Below are 20,256 nucleotides of genomic sequence, written 5' to 3' on the forward strand. Positions count from 1 at the left end.
TTGGGCTTTAGAAAAACTGAGCTGTTTAAAAGAGCCGCTTGGCCTTCAGTGAGAGAAAGATAAATCCTGCTTTACTTTTCATTTGGGGTTCCACCTCAATTCTTAGTGAAGAACAACAGTACTGCTGTAGGATTTAATCTGCAAATTCAGTCCGTCTGGTTTAATATGTAAACATTTTGATGCATTTGCAAGGTTTTAGGTGCAGCTCATCATCTACCTACCTACCGCAAATCATTCCAGTTGGTTGTAGAGGACTGTCCGCATATACACACACATGAAACTAAATCAAATTCAACAGTAACAGGCAGCTTAAAAACAGATTTTGCACAGTAAACTATGACCTCTTTTAAATGATTAAAGTAATAATACTTTAATAATACTTCTGTGCTCTGTGCTGTTGTTTATCATCCACCAAAATTTAATAAGGATTTTATTCAGGAGTTCTCTGACTTTTCAGCAGATTTTATACCAAAATATGACAAACTCTTGGTCTGTGGTGATTCTGATATTCATGTTTGTTGTCTGTCTAATCAGCTGGCTGTTGATTTTAAAATGCTTTTAAACTCTTTTGGACTAATGCAATCAGTGGATGGACCAACACATCATCTTGGACACACTTTGGACCTGGTCATTTCTCATGGGCTCTCAGTTTCCCTTAAAGACATATCAGACATTGCTATTTCAGATCACTTCCCTGTTATATTTTAATTTACTGCTCCTTTATCTACTGGTAAGCCACTCATTCCCGCCTCTCACCGCTGCTTGGTTGCCTCTTCGATGGTGGGGGAATTTGCTGCTGCCTTCATAGACTCAGTGTTATGCCATGAAAGGACTGGTTTCTCCATTACTCACAGAAAACATCCTCTCTTCTTTCCACTCCACATGCTCAGCGATTCTGGACTCTGTTGTCTCTTTTTGCTGCAAATCCACTAAATCAAGATACAACCTCTGGTTAAATGCCATGACCTGTGCGCTCAGGCAACGCTGCAGACAGGCAGAAAGAAGGTGAATAAAGGACACACTACAGGTGTCTCTGGGTATTCTGAGGGACAGTGTAACTGACTACCAGAAGGCTGTGAAGGAGGCAAAAGCTCAAGATCTATCTCGTATTATTTCCAGCAGTTGTCATCGTCCCATTGTGTTATTTCAGACGATAAACTCAGTTGGAAACCCATGTACCTCTTAACTAAGCAAACGATAAGAAACCGTCAAGAACAAAAGCAAAACAAAATATGGACAAATTGAGGTTGTCATTGGTATTCATTCAAATTTTTCAACAATTTAAAAATTCTGATGAAGCACCAGCTGCAGTAACAAAGCTGGACGAAGGTTAAACACTGGCTCAGAAAGTCAATGAAAGTCAAGATTCCTTGTTTCGTTTGGGTTTCGTTGTCCTTCGTTAGTGCTGTGAGACCGGACCTTAAGATAATTCTGAGGTCAAAATATAAACTCTGTGGTGATCGTGCTTTTACAGTAGCTGAACCCAGACTGTGGAACAAGTTAACCATGATTTTTTTTTTTTTTTTTTTAGAAAATGTACGATAAATAACGAAGCTGATGTCCACGTGTTCCTTCATTCCAAAACAATGTATTGGCCCATGTTATTGTTTGACTTTCAGCAGCTCATACTTGTTCAGGGTCACCACAGTGGATCCAGCACATATCCACAGTGAGATATGGCATGTTTCACGCCGGATGCCCTTCCTGACACAACTCCACATTACATGGAGAAATGTGGCAGTGGGTAGGGTTTGAACCAGGAACCTTCTGTACTGAAATCAAGCGCACTAACCAGGTCTGGGCTCTGACTGGGCCACTCAAGGACATTCACAGAGTTGTCCTGAAGCCACTCCTTTGATATCTTGGCTGTGTCATTGTCCTGCTGAAAGATGAACCGTCACCCAGTCTGAGGTCAAGAGCGCTCTGGAGCAGGTTTTCATCCAGGATGTCTCTGTACATTGCTGCATTCATCTTTTCCTCAATCCTGACTAGTCTCCCAGTTCTTGCCACTGAAAAACATCTCCACAGCATGATGCTGCCACCACCATGCTTCACTGTAGAGATGGTGCCTGGTTTCCTCTAAATGTGACGCCTGGCATTCACACCAAAGAGTTCAATCTTTGTCTCATCAGACCAGAGAATTTTGTTTCTCATGATCTGAGAGTCCTTCAGGTGCTTTTTGGCAAACTCCAGGCAGGCTGCCATGTGCCTTTTACTAAGGAGTGGCTTCCGTCTGACCACTCTACCATACAGGCCTGATTGGTGGACTGCTGCAGAAATGGTTGTCCTTCTGGAAGGTTCTCCAGAATGCTGGCACTCTGACAGAGTGACTATCGGGTTCTTGGTCACTTCCTTGACTAAGGCCCTTCTCCCCGGTTGCTCAATTTAGACGGGCGGCCAGCTCTAGGAAGAGTCCTGGTGGATCTGAACTTCTTCCATTTGCAAATGACGGAGGCCACTGTGCTCATTGGGACCTTCAAAGCAGCAGAAATGTTTATGTAACCTTCCCCAGATTTGTGCCTCAAGACAATCCTGTCTTGGAGGTCTACAGATGATTCCTTTGACTTCATGTTTGGTTTGTGCTCTGACACGCACTGTCAACTGTGGGACCTTATATGTAGACAGGTGTGTGTCTTTCTAAATCATGTCCAATAAAATGAATTTACTCCAGGTGGACTCCAACTAAGCTGTAGAAACATCTCAAGGATGATCAGTGGTAACAGGATGCACCTGAGCTCAATTTTGAGCTTCATGACAAAGGCTGTGAATACTTATGTACATGTGATTTCTTAGTTGTTTAATTACCTCCGCCAAGGAGGTTATGTTTTCGGTCGCGTCCATTTGTTTGTTGGTTGGTTGGTTAGCAGGATTAGTAAAATAAAAACCTTAACAGATTTCAATGAAATTTTTACCAGGGGTGTATCTTGGCGTAATGTAGAAGTCATTAAATTTTGGTTTCTGAATCCAGAACACGATCTGGATTCAGTAATTTTTTTTAAGGATTCTGTATCATTGCAGGATAGGCGACAATTTCAACATTTTTGCATCTAACTTCATGAAGATGGGTCACAAATGCTGAACAAAAATTAAGTTACGACACAACAATAATGTAGCATTTGTTTCTCCTCATTGAATAAACTTATTAGAAAATTAAAAAAAACTTGTGTAGTTCATGCAGTTTCTCTTTATAAATACATTTGCTGAAGATCTAAGAGTTTAACCCTCTGGGGCCAACGCCATCGTATACAACGGCTGAGACCAAGCTTTACTAAATTATAAATAACTTTTTAATGATATGAGATAGAAACTTACTCTTTTTTCTCCACCATCTTTGTACTCCTCATAGAAGCTGTGTGATGACGTGAGCAATGTGAGTGTCCAATCAGAATTGGTTCACCATCACATGGTTTTCCAAAATCCAATCGTAGGGCAGATTCACCTCACGTGACACACCAAAGATTGTTTTTAGGAGTGATGTGTTACTAGTATATTATAGTTTGCTGTGTGTTTTGAATAAATGTGTGTGGAAAATTATTTCCGCTTTACTTTTCCCTTTCTTATTTCTGATTGTAAACCTTTATTACCTCCGCCAAGGAGGTTATGTTTTCGGTCCCATCCATTTGTTTGTTGGTTGGTTGATTGGTTTGTTAGCAAGATTACTCAAAAAATCCTCAATGGATTTCAATGAAATTTTTACCAGGGGTGTATCTTGGCCTAACTTAGAAGTCATTCAATTTTAGTCATGATCCGGAACACGATCTGGATCCAGTAATTACCTCTGCCAAGGAGGTTATGTTTTCGGTCACGTCCATTTGTTTATTGGTTGGTTGGTTGGTTTGTTAGCAGGATTACTCAAAAAATCCTCAATGGATTTCAATGAAATTTCTACCAGGGGTGTATCTTGGACTAAATTAGAAGTCATTAAATTTTTGTAATGATCTGGAAGATGATCCGGATCTAGTAAATTTTTTTTAAGGATTCTTTATCATTGCAGGATAGGGCCAGTTTCAACATTTTTGCACTGAACTTCATTAAGACGGGTCACAAAGGCTGAACAAAAATTAAGTTACGACACAACAATAATTTAGCATTTGTTTTTCCTCATTGAATAAACTTATTAGAAAATAAAAAAAACTGTAGTTCATGCAGTTTCTCTTTATAAATACATTTGCTGAAGATCTACGGGTTTAACCACTGAATCTGAAACATGATGGTAGATACGTGAAATGACGTGGAATAAGTTTTTTTGCCAAAGGGTATTCCATGTGACGTCAGTGACCTTATGGCCTTGGCAGAGGTTTGCGCCCTCTGAATGCTTCTAGTTTGTAATAAATCTGCAAAAAATCTCCAAAAATTTTTTTTTGCATTGCCATTATGGGACATTGTGTGTAGAATCTGGGGGGAAAAAATAATTTTATCCATTTTGGAATAAGGCTGTAATACAAAATAGTGGAAACCATGCAGTGCTGTGAATACGTACTTTCTGGGTGCACTGTATGTATTCTAGTAGGTAGGTATACTTGAACTGAATTTTTTGCATTGTGCTTTTATTTTAGAGCTTATATTTTAAAATAATATATTTTGAAAGGCTTATTTGTTACACTTCTGGGTTTTGTAATAACAACAACAAAAAAATAAAAAGAAAAGCTTCCATATATAAAAAAAAATCTAAAATAATGGCCTTTAAAATCACAATGCTAATTAACCTCTATAACATGAATTAAATGAATCGAGAATATAGAAGCCAAAATGATGGTTGCATGAGTAATGGAACCCCTATCATCACTTTTACAGCCAGTTTTCTTCAAACAAGTCAGGGATGGACAGACACATGGACATTTCCATATCGCTAAATATGTCTTGGACTTCATTTGCATCAATTATTAAGAAATAAAAACAGTATCATACTCCATGTTATATCTGTCTGGAGGTGGCAGTACTCAAAATGAGTGACCATGCAGGAAGGAGACACATGAGGAAAGCCACCAACACACCCAAACAACTTTTCTGTAGCTGTAATTGGAGAAATTGTGCATTGTGCACTTTATTTATATTGTTTTTTTCTCTCTCTCTCCCTCTCTCTTTGGTTGTTTTATGTATATACATTATTTTATATGTGTTTTATTTTGTGCGAAATAGACAAATCAAATCAAATCAAAAAATTTTTGCAAATTTTACATTTTGCATTTCTCGCGGCTTCACAGCGGAGTGGAGCAGAGAAAGATTTTTATACGACAAAACAGATCAAGTTGAGGCTCTCATCTCCCGTGTGCCTTCTGACAAACTGCAGAAGAGCTTTCAAGAAAATCCTGCTCTACTGCACTCAATGTTGTGTAGCTGGTGATGCAAAATACAGCAGCCACAGAAGCCTATAACTTTAGGGTGTCTTTTTGGCTTTCCTCACAAATACCATTCTTGCAGAGCTACTCAGTTTTTGAGACTTGCCACCTCTAAACAGATTTACCAAGCAGTAACTTCCTGTTTGTATTTATTATTATTCGTGTAAATGAAGCCGAAGACAATGTTTCATTCTTGAACATTTGTATTCATCCCCTGACTTGTCTGAAGACAAATGGCTGTAAAAGTAATGATTTGCTTGTGTTATATTCAAGGTTGCCATTATGCAACCCATCATTTTGGTTTTAACCCAAGGCCAAAATATGGCCATTGGGTATTGTGAAGACTTTGCGTCCCTCTGTCTGTCTGTGGTCAGTATAAGTCCAGTCCTATTACTCCCAGGATCTTCATATTCACAGGGAACATTTTTAGGACACAGACCTTGGATAAGTTCAAAGATGGCTAACCTTGACCTATTTTAAGAGGTCACATTTTCTTTCCTATTTTTATGCCCATATGGCTGAGGATATGTTAGCATTGCCTTATATTTGTATTTTTGTGTCATTTATGTCATGTTGTTTTATTGTCATTCATGTGCCATTAGTTTTCACTGGGAGTTAATCTGTTCATACTGAAGTCTGATTATTTATTTATAAATAAATAAATTATTTATTTATTTGTTTGTTTGACAAAACTCAGACGTAAACTTTCTGGCTCTGCTGTATATTTCACAGTGGTGATCTCACTTCTTTTTGTACAATCTTTATATATACAGTAAGGTGCACTGAGCCGGTCTCACCGACTGAACGGTCCCCCTAAAATTCAATCCCTTCGATATTGCGCTTCACGGATTATCACCTCGTTTCTAATTCAAATTGCCCTCCAGTCATCATCTGTCTCAGCGACAGATATCTGAAGCTTTTGCACAACAATCATTTCTGCATAAATTCAGCATTATTTCAACATAAAAGGCGGAAGCAATCAGAGCGCTGTGGCTAAACGAGCTACTAACTGATGCGGTCACTGTGCGTTCAATTATAGCACCAGGTTAATACTAACAATGGACTTTTTTGGTTATTTTTGTTGTTATTCAGTGAGCCTCCTTTTTCTCTCTCTCCCTCTCCCCTCTCTCTCTCCTCTCTCTCTCCCTCTCCCCCTCTCACTCTCTCTCCCCTCTCTCATTTTCTCTCTCTCCCTCTCCCCTCTCTCCCTCCTCTCTCCCTCTTTCTCTCTCTCTCCCCTCTCTCATTTTCTCTCTCTCCCCTCTCTCCCTCCTCTCACTCTCACTCTCTCTCCCTCTCCCCTCTCACTCTCTCTCCCTCTCCCCTCTCTCATTTTCTCTCTCTCCCTCTCCCCTCTCTCTCTCCTCTCTCGCTCCCTCTCTCCTCTCTCCCCCTCTCCCCATCTCTTGCTTTTTCTCTCTCCCTCTCCCCCTCTCACTCTCACTCTCTCTCCCCTCTCTCATTTTCTCTCTCTCCCTCTCCCCTCTCTCTCTCTCTCTCCCCTCTCTCATTTTCTCTCTCTCCCCTCTCTCCCTCCTCTCACTCTCACTCTCTCTCCCTCTCCCCTCTCTCATTTTCTCTCTCTCCCTCTATCCTCTCTCTCTCCCTCTCTCTCTCTCTCCCTCTCCCCTCTCTCATTTTCTCTCTCTCCCTCTATCCTCTCTCTCTCCCTCTCCCCTCTCTCCCCCTCTCTCCCTTTTTCTCTCTCCCTCTCCCCCTCTCACTCTCTCTCCCCTCTCTCATTTTCTCTCTCTCCCTCTCTCCCTCTTTCTCTCTCTCTCCCTCTTTCTCTCTCTCTCCCCTCTCTCATTTTCTCTCTCCCTCTCTCCCTCCTCTCTCTCTCCCTCTTTCTCTCTCTCTCCCTCTTTCTCATTTTCTCTCTCTCCCCCCTCTCTCTCCTTCCTTTCTCCCCTCTCTCCCCCTCTCTCTCTTTCTCTCCCTCTCTCTCTCCCCCCTCTCTCTCCCTCTCCCCCCCTCTCTCCCCTCCTCTCTCTCCCCCCTCTCTCTCCTTCCTTTCTCCCCTCTCTCCCCCTCTCTCTTTCTCTCCCCCTCTCTCTCCCTCTCCCCCTCTCTCCCCCCCCCTCTCTCTCTCCCCCCTCTCTCTCCTTCCTTTCTCCCCTCTCTCCCCCCTCTCTCTCCCTCTCCCCCTCTCTCCCCCCCCTCTCTCTCTCCCCCCTCTCTCTCCTTCCTTTCTCCCCTCTCTCCCCCCTCTCTCCCCCTCTCTCTCTTTCTCTCCCTCTCTCTCTCTCTCCCTCTCCCCCCTCTCTCCCCCCCCTCTCTCTCTCCCTCCCTCTCTTGCCAAACGCAGGTTTATGATAATGAGGAGGCGCAGGGGGAGCAGAAGCCATTTCTCTCTCTCTCTCTCTCACACACACACACACACACACTCTCTCACACACACGGAGTTGTGGTGCTCTTCCCGGTGACGGTGTGCGTGTATCTGTGAGCATGGACCCTCTGCAGCAAACACAAAGTCACCGGCGGAAACTTTGACGCTAAAACTGGCTCAGCACTAACTTGGGAACGATGCACTTGCTCAGACTGGATTTGTTCTTCATCCTCTGTTGCTGTAAACTTTCCGGATCACGTTGTTACACGGTTCCCTTAAGCGAGCGCGCGCGCCCCGGGACGGTCGTTGTGTCCCGCGTGGAGAGGCGCGCGCGCTGCACTTTGGATCAGGTGCTCGTTCCGAAATTCACGGAGCGCTTTTTGGAGACTAATGCCGCGGCGGGGACTGTGTTTGTTTCGGACTCCGTGAAGTGCGCCCGGCTGAGGTCGAACCCCTTCACCGTGTACACCGTGGAGGACTGCGTGGACTCATCAGCCCACAGGCACCTCCTGACCACTCAGTACGACCTCCACGTCCACGGTAGGAACTGTTCCAACAAGCGCAGAAGAACACTTCAGTGGGACGTGGAGATCCTGAGTTTGTTGAGTGTCCACAGCCACCACCTGCCCCAGTGCCATGAAGCGGGATCTGCTTTGTTCCCAGTGGGGGATCTGCTTCCAGGGTCTCTGATCCACTGCACGGTCACCAACAGCCGTGACTTTTACTTCTCCGAAGGGAACTTGTTTGCATCTCACGCACTGTGCCTGAAGTCTTACACACTGATGGACTTTGACTTGCTTTGTGATGTGTTCCTACGGAATCAAGTCAATTCTGTCTCCATCCACTGGCGTGTGGGTCAGGGCCTCTTCAGGCAGGACCACCTGGAGGAGCTGCTGGAGAAGGCAGCTCACTCCGATTCAGGGATCGTGAGCAGACAACGGAGAAGCATCAATAGCAGTCCCCAGTTTCACCCTCCGATGTATCAAGTGAATGTGGCAGAGAATAAGCCAGCTGGAACTCCGGTTGTGGTCTTGAAGGCAGTGGATGTAGATGAGGGGGAGGCAGGCAGGCTGGAGTATTTTATAGAAGCTCTGTTTGATAGTCGATCCAATAACCTTTTTGCTGTGGACCCTGCAACAGGTGCAGTGTCCACAGTAGAGGTGCTGGACCGAGAGACAAAAGACACCCACGTGTTCCGTGTGACCGCCGTCGACTATGGCGCTCCCCGCCGTACAGCCATGGCCACACTCACAATAACAGTCAGTGACACAAATGATCACAACCCCGTTTTTGAGCAGCAGGACTACAAGGAAAGCATCAGGGAGAATCTTGAAATAGGGTATGAGGTGCTAACAGTGCGTGCCACAGATGGGGATGCACCAGTTAACGGTAACATTTTGTACCATATTCTCAACAATAATGGGTCTAATGATGTGTTTGAGATCGATTCCAGGTCTGGAGTAATCCGCACTAAAGGCCTGGTAGACAGAGAGGAGGTAGAGGCATACATGCTGCTTGTTGAGGCCAATGATCAAGGTCGTGATCCTGGCCCACGTAGTGCCACAGCAAGCGTTCACATTGTGGTGGAAGATGACAATGATAATGCTCCCCAGTTTAGTGAGAAACGTTATGTTGTCCAGGTCCCAGAGGACATGACCCCTAACACAGAGATCTTACAGGTTACAGCCACAGATCAGGACAGAGGCAGCAATGCGGTTGTTCATTTCAGCATTATGAGTGGAAACACCAGGGGGCAGTTTTATATTGATGCACAGACAGGAAAGATGGACCTGGTAAGCCATCTGGATTATGAGGTGAACAAAGAATACACACTGCGCATCCGAGCTCAAGATGGAGGACGGCCTCCACTATCCAACATCAGTGGCCTGGTTACGGTGCAGGTGTTGGATGTAAATGACAATGCCCCTATTTTCGTTAGCACGCCATTCCAGGCCACAGTTCTGGAGAATGTACCACTTGGCTACTCCATCATTCACATCCAAGCTGTTGACGCAGACTCTGGAGATAATTCCAGGCTGGAGTATCGCCTCACTGAAACAACACCCAACTTCCCCTTTGCAATCAACAACAGCACTGGATGGATTATAGTATCAGCTGAGCTGGACAGGGAGAGTGTAGATTTTTATAATTTTGGAGTGGAGGCCCGTGATCATGGCTACCCTATCATGTCCTCCTCAGCTAGCATTAGCATGACTATTTTAGACGTCAATGACAACAACCCAGAGTTCACTCAGAAGGCATATTACATGCGGCTGAACGAGGATGCTGCTGTGGGGACCAGCGTGGTAACCGTGTCTGCTGTGGATCAGGACATTAACAGCGTGGTAACCTATCAAATATCCAGTGGAAACACACGGAACAGGTTCTCCATCACTAGTCAAAGTGGCGGAGGACTCATTACGCTGGCCTTGCCCTTGGACTACAAACTGGAACGCCAGTATGTCCTGACGGTCACTGCAAACGATGGCACACGGTTTGACACCGCCAAGGTGTTTGTTAATGTCACTGACGCCAACACCCACAGGCCTGTGTTCCAGAGCTCACATTACACCGTCAACATCAACGAGGACAGGCCTGTGGGCACCATTGTTGTGGTCATAAGTGCCACGGATGAAGATACGGGTGAGAATGCGCGTATCACCTATTTTATGGATGATAGCATTCCACAGTTTAACATTAATTCAGACTCGGGTGCCGTTAGCACTCAGATGGATCTTGATTACGAGGACCAGCTTTCCTATACGTTGGCGATCACTGCTCGGGATAACGGCATCCCACAGAAGTCTGACACCACCTACCTAGAGATACTGGTGAATGATGTTAATGACAATGCCCCTCGCTTCCTTAGAGACCACTACGTGGGCTCTGTGATGGAGGACGTGCCAGTGTACACGAGCGTGGTCCAGGTGTCTGCAACTGATCGAGACTCTGGGCTTAATGGTCGTGTGTTCTACACCTTCCAGGGTGGGGAGGATGGCGACGGTGATTTTATAATCGAATCCACCTCTGGTATTGTTCGTACTTTACGTCGATTAGACAGGGAAAACGTGCCCATTTACAGCTTGCAGGCTTTTGCCGTTGATAAAGGGGTTCCTGCTTTGAAAACGGCAATAAACATCCAAGTAACAATCCTAGATGTGAACGACAACCCCCCTGTGTTTGAGAAGGATGAGTTTGACATCATGGTGGACGAAAACAGCCCCATTGGTGTCATCGTTGCTCATATATCAGCCACTGATCCAGATGAAGGCAGTAATGCACAGATTATGTACCAGATAGTTGAGGGAAACATCCCAGAGGTGTTCCAGCTGGACATTTTCTCTGGGGAGCTGACAGCACTGATAGACTTGGACTATGAGACAAAGTCTGAGTATGTCATTGTGGTCCAGGCAACCTCTGCCCCTCTGGTCAGCCGTGCCACAGTGCACGTCAAACTTGTTGACAAGAATGACAACAAGCCTGTGCTTAAAAATTTCCAGATTATTTTTAACAACTATGTTACGGATAAACTGAGCAGCTTCCCCACCGGCGTAATCGGCCGCATCCCTGCCCGTGACCCAGACGTCTCAGATCAGCTCCAGTACAGCTTCGAAATGGGAAACGAGTTGAATTTGGTGCTCTTGAACAAAAGCACGGGGGAGATCCAACTGAGCCAAGCCCTGGATAACAACCGGCCCCTGGAGGCCTCCATGAGGATCCTGGTGTCAGGTGAGACTGTTAGATAATTCTTTGTAACCACAGACTCCACCCACAGTGTTTAAAGTAAGTAATGCAACAAAAGGGTTGGTCCCACAGTTTTTATCAATGTCATTTACATCCCCACTCCACAGGGAAGCGATGGCACTTTAATTATGTCTTTCTTGGCTTTTGTATCCCACATTGACTTCCCCAGAAAATAAATGCTCATGAAGGAGTATGAGCCACTTAAAAAAATTACATCATAGTGCCAAGTCTGTCAAAGATTTATTTGCTCTCTGGGAGGTTTATTGCTCAGTTTGTGCTTAAGATTTTTGGGTAGCCTCATATTATGTATCCTTTTTAGCAAATAGAAATCACAAGGCGTCTCAAAAAACAGTTTTAAAGTTTATAGCTGAAAATGCTCCAAGGCAAATGAATTTTGTTTATTGCAAACAAAGTGTTTGTTGCTGTGGGATGATTATGTATGATTTGGCTGCATTGCTTTTTATGATACATCAAGTCATTGGGACAGTTAAAAAAAATTTTTTTTAGTTAAAATATTCTGAAGATATTTTTAGTTATGTATTTTTGTGTGCTTTTTGGTAGCTTTTGAACAGCTTTTGTGCTTGAAACCATCAGCTGTATTTGGCACTGATGATGATCATGCTTGGGCACTGCGACTAGAATGTGGACAAAGTTTGTGAGGGAAAAAAATAATTAAGCTACATTATGCATGTCACTTTTAATAATTCCACTGTAAAGGTGATTTGTCATTTTATTGGTTTTCTTTGGTTCATTTTAACTGTATATTTTTCAAATATAACTTCAATTTTAAATATCATTGAAAACCATTAGACTTGTTACATTGTTTGGCACATGCACACTGAGTACTCCGCAAGTCAGTCATGTAGAACGTTGTGGGGAGCAGCGCCTTTTAATGTGGACATGCAGGCTCTATGTGAATACACAGACATGACTGAATCCATGGATAACACTGCGACAAATGCCTGTAATTTGCCCAAAGAAAGGTGGACAAAGTCCCTTAAACATGTCCCAGATGTGACAGTCAGAACAATAAGTCAATACTTAATAAATAACATTGGCATCATCAGTTGTAACCCTGTACACACTGTGCGCACATATTTGTCACAGCTTTGTAAAAATCATTCACTATTGCAACAGTAAAAATAGCACATGTGAATATAATGTGAATGTAATATAATGTCTTGATTCAAATGTGTTTCACACAAATGATAGCTGTGTGTGAGAGGAAAGTCGGCAAACGGGACTTCTCCATCAGGTAGCGCTGTCAGGGAGATTGCAGAACGCTATAAAAATGCAACATTCCATTCATTCATCAAAAACATTAAAGTGTACTGCTCCAGTTGTCATGAAAAGAAAACACCAACTGAATATTTTTCAAGCATTTACAAACAGTAAAACGTGCACTGAAAGCAACCCTTCTGGCTGAGGGTGCAGTTTACTTTCATTTTGAAGCGGGTTGCCAGGTCTGCACTTTATAAACCAGCTTGTTAAGAGGCAAGCCAGATTGCACCATTTCATCCTATTTTAACACTTTTTTCGATCATAGCCGATGATAGTACAGCAGCGCCCTGTGGAATAAGCTGTGAGAGACACTACTCACACGAGTTTGGCAGTTCATGCTCCCCAAGTGAAGGTGGGTGCTCATGCTGAGTTATGTGAGATTTACACATTACTGAGCATGCTCATTGAGAATGTAACAGTGGTCTATTGGGTGGCACAGTGACTTAAGCCCCGTTTACACATAGACGGTAAACTCTCCCGGAAGCGTCCCGGCAGAGATTTTGCCCCCTCCGGGCCATTTTTGGGATAAAAAAAAACATGTCGAATAATTCCGGGAGCGCTTCATATGGTTCATATGGAGAATTCAGGTCACAGACCGGTTTTGCCCTTTACGCTGTATGTTGCTGGTGTTCTTTCTAACCTGCCTTGAATTGCCTCTACCTCAAACTTTTCATGCCAGCACAAATTATAGTGTTTTATGTGCTCTACAAATGTGACTGAACATGAACTGCACCCAAAATTGCGAGTGCACACTTACCTTCCCCGGGAATTTATTTCACATAAATCTGCCATCTCTTTGACCTTGGCATGAGCTAAAACGGAGGAACAAGTCAGGAATGAAATAAAAACAAGGTTCAAACAGCACATTGAAGACTGAGGCTAGACGGAACCTGGTCTCCTTTCTGTAATTGTCGGTGATTCCTGTTTGGTGGTTGTTTGTACTGTATGGTTTGCGTGGCTGTTTGTTGTAATGGACTGGAGCTGAGCGTTGCCTCTCTGGAGATCTCTCTTACCAGGCTGTGGTTTGGTGCAACAGCTGTGACTCCACCAAGGACCAATTAGAGGCCTTGTTTCACTGCACGTCCCACACCTGCTGGCGTATATGTGTCAGCACCCTGGCAGGAAAGGGAGATGGAGGAACGCAGGAAGAAAGAGGGGGAAGGGACGGCAGATTCAGTGTGTAAACTGGAACAAGTCTGATAACAGGAATAGTGTGAGAGAGAGAGAAAGTCATGAGACGGCGGCGGGGGGGGGGGCGGGGGGGTGCTCGAGGAGAAGATGGGGTAGGAAGAGCAGCTCCTCCCAGAGATGCTGCTGACCCCAATTTTCAAAGGCTTCTTGCTCAAGGGACCTCCCATGTCTTCCTATTGTCTTTGTCTTTATGCCACTGTTTAAGAGGCCCCACATGATGGACGACATTTGATGGGCTCTTTTGTATGCTGTTGGACTGTGATTAACATCATTAACGCCGCTGTTCACAATGACATAGATTGTGTAAATCTGGCTACACTTCCATTGGCCTTAAACTTTAAAGTGTTCAATCATTGATTGCAAAGAAAACGTAAATAGAGGTCCACCAATCCTGATTACCTTCGCCAACGAAGTTGGAGGAGGTTGTGCTTTCGCCCATGTTTGTTTGTTTGTTTGTTTGTGAACAACCGGGAGCCCACAATTTTTCATATATATTTATGAAATTTTTACTGAAGATTCATATCCTGATAGGCAAGAACTTATTCAATTCTCAAGGGCATAGGTCAAAGTCAAGAAAATTTTGGGAAATTGGAAAAATCCCTAACTTTAACACTGAACAAATTTTCAGATATTCATAACACTACCAAAAAAGATCAAGATTCAATTTCTTTCATATTTGGGTGTGTTACCGACTGACAAAGTTTGATCCGGATCTGATCCAGGTTACAGATTTTGTGATCATTAAAAGTTGACATTGAAAACCCCATTTAATGTGTATTTTACATTGTATCTTAATCAAACATGCCCCAATCACTCTCATATTTGAAAGTGAAGTGCAGACTGGTACTCACTATTGCCTGACAAAGATTGATTTGGATCTGATCTAGATTGTGGATTTTGTGGACATTTGAATTTAATATTGAAAAGCCAGTTTGGTGTACATTTTGCATTATATCTCAATCAAAAGTGCCTCAGTCACTCTCATTTATGACAATGAGATGCAAACTGGCACTCTCAATGAATAGACCAAGTTTGAGCTACATTTGATCTGTATTGGGGATTTCGCAGATACTGGATTTTAACATTGGAAAGCCCTTCTTCTATATTTTATTTATATTTTGTATTATATTTTAGCTTATCAAAAGCCACTTCTAATAGACTTTGACCTTGAAAATTTTTCCAAGGTAAACATTTGTAGAATTGGAAAGTAGTGTTGGTGGAGGTTTGTGCTCTATGAATATATATGAATATATATATAGCTCTATAGAATAGTGGTATGAATAGATTATGTAAATCATAATATTGTGCAATGCAGCAGCCTGACTGCTTTAAAACATTTTAACTATGGTGGAAGGAGATTGGCTTTGTCAGTACTTTTGTCACCCATAATCTGATTACAGTAACTTTATTTCTGTACTGGCCCTGCGACAGACTAGCGTCCTGTCCTGGGTGTACCCCACCTCGTGCTCTATGACTGCTGGGATAGGCTCCAGCCCCCCGCAACCCTTGATTGGACTAAGCGGTTGAAGATCAATCAATCAATCAATTTTTTTATATAGCGCCAAATCACAACAAACAGTTGCCCCAAGGCGCTTTATATTGTAAGGCAAGGCCATACAATAATTATGTAAAACCCCAACGGTCAAAACGACCCCCTGTGAGCAAGCACTTGGCTACAGTGGGAAGGAAAAACTCCCTTTTAACAGGAAGAAACCTCCAGCAGAACCAGGCTCAGGGAGGGGCAGTCTTCTGCTGGGACTGGTTGGGGCTGAGGGAGAGAACCAGGAAAAAGACATGCTGTGGAGGGGAGCAGAGATCGATCACTAATGATTAAATGCAGAGTGGTGCATACAGAGCAAAAAGAGAAAGAAACAGTGCATCATGGGAACCCCCCAGCAGTCTATGTCTATAGCAGCATAACTAAGGGATGGTTCAGGGTCACCTGATCCAGCCCTAACTATAAGCTTTAGCAAAAAGGAAAGTTTTAAGCCTAATCTTAAAAGTAGAGAGGGTGTCTGTCTCCCTGATCTGAATTGGGAGCTGGTTCCACAGGAGAGGAGCCTGAAAGCTGAAGGCTCTGCCTCCCATTCTACTCTTACAAACCCTAGAAACTACAAGTAAGCCTGCAGTCTGAAGATGAGAGTGTGTGTGTGTGTGTGTGTGTGTGTGTGTGTGTGTGTGTGTGTGTGTGTGTGTGTGTGTGTGTGTGTGTGTGTGTGTGTGTGTGTGTGTGTGTGTGTGTGTATTTCTGAACTGAAAATTTACATCACATTATATCACAAGAAGGGCTCTTATTAGACCCCAAAATTGTTTGAGCATCACCATTGTGATGTGTACATGTGCAATAGTTCCATCCCCAGGACTCGCAATGTGGCATAATTAAATTAAGCATTCACTTTTACATCGCCAAGTGTTAAAGGTAAAAATCTGCTTTCATTTTTCACGACTAACCAGCAAAAGATGTTGAAGATGATGAAATTACTCAAATAAAGTAAATGTGTGACAGGCACTTTCTCCCTCATTGCACATTCTCAGCTGAAAAAGGGGGGGGAAACAGGTGTCCCCTCGTAACTTGTCTTGTATTCAGTGGCCGAAAATGATACTTTTTGAAAAAGGGGTTTCCTAGTGAATAAATTTGAAAATGTTGGATTCACTTCTCTGTGTGGAAAAGCAATACGGAACATTCCTGAAACGATGATGTCATAGCCCTGCCTCTGTAACTTCAGCCCGCTCACAATTAATGAAATGCTGTTGTTGTTAACAGTGTAATTTAACATGCTTTTTAATTGTTTTTGTCTTAGTGGATAGATAATCGGATTCAGAAAACTGAAAAGACAACGGATGGCTGTGGTGAAAGCTGATTGTGAATATATGGAGTGCTTTGACACTAATAAAATAATTGCAGAAAGGACTTTCAGCTTTTAAAATAAGTTATTTTTTGTTCTCCCTTCAGCTCAGGCTGAGAAACAACCTATTATAACACAGAGGAAATTCTTAAAAAATGGTGTTTATTCACAAACAGTTTCCATGATCAGGAATTAAAGTATTTCCAAATGCCATCTTTCAAATGAAGGGCGTCTTCTGTTCAGTTTTCTGGGGGTTTGTTGAAAAATCTGGCTGAAAGGATGAAACAAATCAGATTAAAAGACTTTATTTACTCAGTTTGCTACTTTGAATCATTCTAGCCTTCTGCTGCTACACTGATTAGTTCTTTACACCGGTTATGTGCATGCTCCCGTCTTCTCTGCTTTTTGTGGAAGCATTACAACACTGCACACAGGCCTGGCATATGTGCTACAGCGTTTTCAGGCATTACTAGTGGATTCCTGTGGACCGAGATATTTCTTGAAACAAACATATTGCAATATATATCATTCTGGGCCAAAAATCACAATGTCTATTTTTTTTTCCCAATATCATGCAGCCCTAACCACAGCAACATTTGGAGCCAGCAACTTTTGGAGGCAGCAACCTTTTAAACCAGCCTCAAGCAGTCAAGGAACTGTAACTTAGTCTTCTTTCAGTAGGGCTTCATCTGATGCCATGAAAGTGTCCCTCTTGGAATATACTGTGTGTACAAGTAATCATGCTCTGAAGTCAGCTCCCATTTAGTGGTGTAACCACGAAACCAGCGCAAACCCCGTTTGTATAATGTAGAGTCCACAACCGCTGTGGATGTGAACTAACTGTAAAATCTATTGCCAAAGTGACAATTTATACATTTTGGCAATTTGATATGGTGCAATCAGATACAGTTATTTGTTTAATTCTTTGTTTAATGTTAACATAAAGAGATGGGTTGGTTCATGTTTTTTCAGTACTGATACAATTCAGATACACAACTGCTGATATCGATACAGATTACAATACAAGAGCTGTTGCTGAACTTGTCAAAGCTTACATGCCTTTTTGTGCCTTGCGATCACAGGACGCGAGCTTGCTCTGTGTGTTTATTTGCTGTTTGTGATTATTTGTATTTGACATTTGATATAAACTATGACAAAATATGGAAAAGGACTGAACAACGACGGATTGATGAACACAGAATTAGTGACTGCAGTGCCCAGCTCCGCTCATTTGACTGAAACAATTTTTCAATGACCAATTAGAATAAGCCAATAGTGTTACCGCTTGAGATTCAGTACATATTTTATGAAAAAGCAAGTATTTTCTACACTTTTTGTGTATTAGCATACAGCACAGCATAGAAGAAGCCCAGAAGAAGCTAGCCAAAAGCCAGCCAGCTTTCGTTAGGGTAGAATAAATAGCAAAGTATAACTTTCCTGTTATAAATCAGTATGACAGTATTAAAAAATCTGAATGGAATGTAAAATTCAAACAGGTACATTGAAACAATCTTAACTTGACTGATTTATAACATTAGAAATCAAGTCATCGATTGATTCAAAGTACATTTAGATCGACTCGGGTCAGTTTATTGATGTTGTCGTATCTTTCACATCAGTTTATTGTTATACGACGGTTGAAAATGTTGACATATTTCAGTTTGATAGTTTGAAGTAAATTCTGGTCACACTGCAGGACAAGAAGCATGTTGTCATGTCAGGGCTTACGTTCGCTGCCTCTGTATCCTGGTATTTGCCAGACCAGTGTTGACATACTCGAGCATTGATCTATTGTTCCCAGGCAAGCATGAGCCTGCATAAATCAGTGTTTACATTTGGTGGCAGAGATTTATTTTCCTTCCTTTCTTCCATGTGAAGCTGTGTTAGAGTTCCTGCAGGAAGCATAGTTAATCTTTCCTGATCCGTGCTCATTTTTGTGAACTTAATTATATACAGCTTTGCTAAAGTACTTTGCCTGATTTGTTGTATTTATTATATGCCTATACTTCCTGCATCATGAATTTATTCTGTAATTATGGAGTGGTTAGATTTGAGGCCAGAACTTCAAAAATTCCAGTGCAGAGATTTAACAGGCAACTAATAATGGCTATTTGATTCTGCTCACATCACCCTGCAGGTTGTCCAGATTCTCACAGATGACAGAGATTTTCTCTCCATGGAGGAGACTGGACATGCCACAAAATGGCTGTGTATGCTCCAAGGTTAAACTGCATTTCTGTTGAAATTGTCTGAGCCAAATCTTTTGGCATGCAGCCCAATACCTGTCACAGGGCAACAAATAAGCATAGAATTGTCAAGGTTACTGTGCTCTTAAATTCACTTAGTTTTGTCTGGCCCAAAATCATAGATTCGTGTTTTGTTGGACATTATATTGTCCACTACATATGACACCATCTGTCCTTAGACCCTTACATCAGATGTGTAGAACTCCAAGCACAGATGCTACAGTGAAATTCACGCCCATCACCAGGACATCTATGGAAACATTGCAGACATTTTGCTTTTGAAACCTATTCAGAGATTTTTTTTCACATATCTCACACCAATAATGTAGTATAGCCTAGTAAGTCCTATGCAGGCCCTGAGGCCTATTGGGCCAGTGCTTATCTCCAGGGAATGTAGCATTAAACAGATAAAAGTCCACAACTCCCCTCTGGACTGGATGCCAGTCCATTGTAGGTTACCTCCTTTGTTACACCCCTATTCCACAGGACACCGTTCTATTACAATCCCCCATGATCCAGAAAAAGTGCAAAAAGGGGATGAAACGCTTACTGTGGCATTCCTCCTATCAGGCTGTCTTATAAAGTGCATACCAGGCAACCTGATTGAAAATGAAAGTAAAGCTCCCATTTGCGTTCTCAGTCAGAAGACAAACGCTGCTTTTGCCTCAAGTTATTTTCCCCGATACAGCACAGTCAAACAAGTGTCAAACTGTATTCACTAAGACTACCCCATTTAAAGATGTTGGAAGGTGATTGAAGTTGTTAAGACTACAAACACCCAGGCGTGACCGTGTAATGACAGGAATTTGTTGAATTGGGATGAAATTTTTGAACAGAAAAATAATCAGAAAAGATTATTCCACAGAGACGGCTCACTAAAATGGTGAATGATCTTCTGCTTGGAATGGATTCGGACACCACTATAGTTCTGGTGCCGTTAGATCTTAGTGCTGCATTTGATACCATGGATCATCATATTCTTCTTGATAGGCTGGAGAATCATTTTAGGATTACTGGGAATGCCCTTGCATGGTTGACATCATACCTGCCCAGTCATTCTCACTGTATTTTGTACAGTAACGCTACCTCTAACCTTAGTGACATGAAATTTGGGATTCCACAGGGCCCCTTAGGCCCCTGCTTTTCTTCCTTTATATAGCACCCCTTGGGCACATATTGCAACGTTTTGGGATTCCTTTCATTGCTATGCTGATGATACTCAGTTATACGTACTGATAACTGCTGGTAATCTCATCCACATAAAATCCTTAGAAGATTGC

At 42.6% G+C, this 20,256-nt stretch overlaps 1 protein-coding gene across 3 annotated transcripts in view; it reads left to right on the plus strand.

Annotated features, from left to right (window-relative positions):
* The first annotated feature begins 7,729 nt into the window (after positions 1 to 7,729).
* celsr2 (cadherin, EGF LAG seven-pass G-type receptor 2) overlaps positions 7,730 to 20,256 on the plus strand; it is a 189,985-nt gene continuing 177,458 nt past the window's right edge. For all 3 annotated transcript variants that reach the window (XM_034166559.1, XM_034166561.1, XM_034166560.1), the window contains exon 1: positions 7,730 to 11,397. In XM_034166559.1, coding sequence (XP_034022450.1) covers positions 7,866 to 11,397 — 3,532 coding nt within the window. In that variant the 5' untranslated portion in view covers positions 7,730 to 7,865. The remainder of the gene's footprint in view (positions 11,398 to 20,256) is intronic.

Source organism: Thalassophryne amazonica, chromosome 3 (genome assembly GCF_902500255.1).
Source record: "Thalassophryne amazonica chromosome 3, fThaAma1.1, whole genome shotgun sequence".
NCBI classification, from domain to species: Eukaryota; Metazoa; Chordata; class Actinopteri; order Batrachoidiformes; family Batrachoididae; genus Thalassophryne; species Thalassophryne amazonica.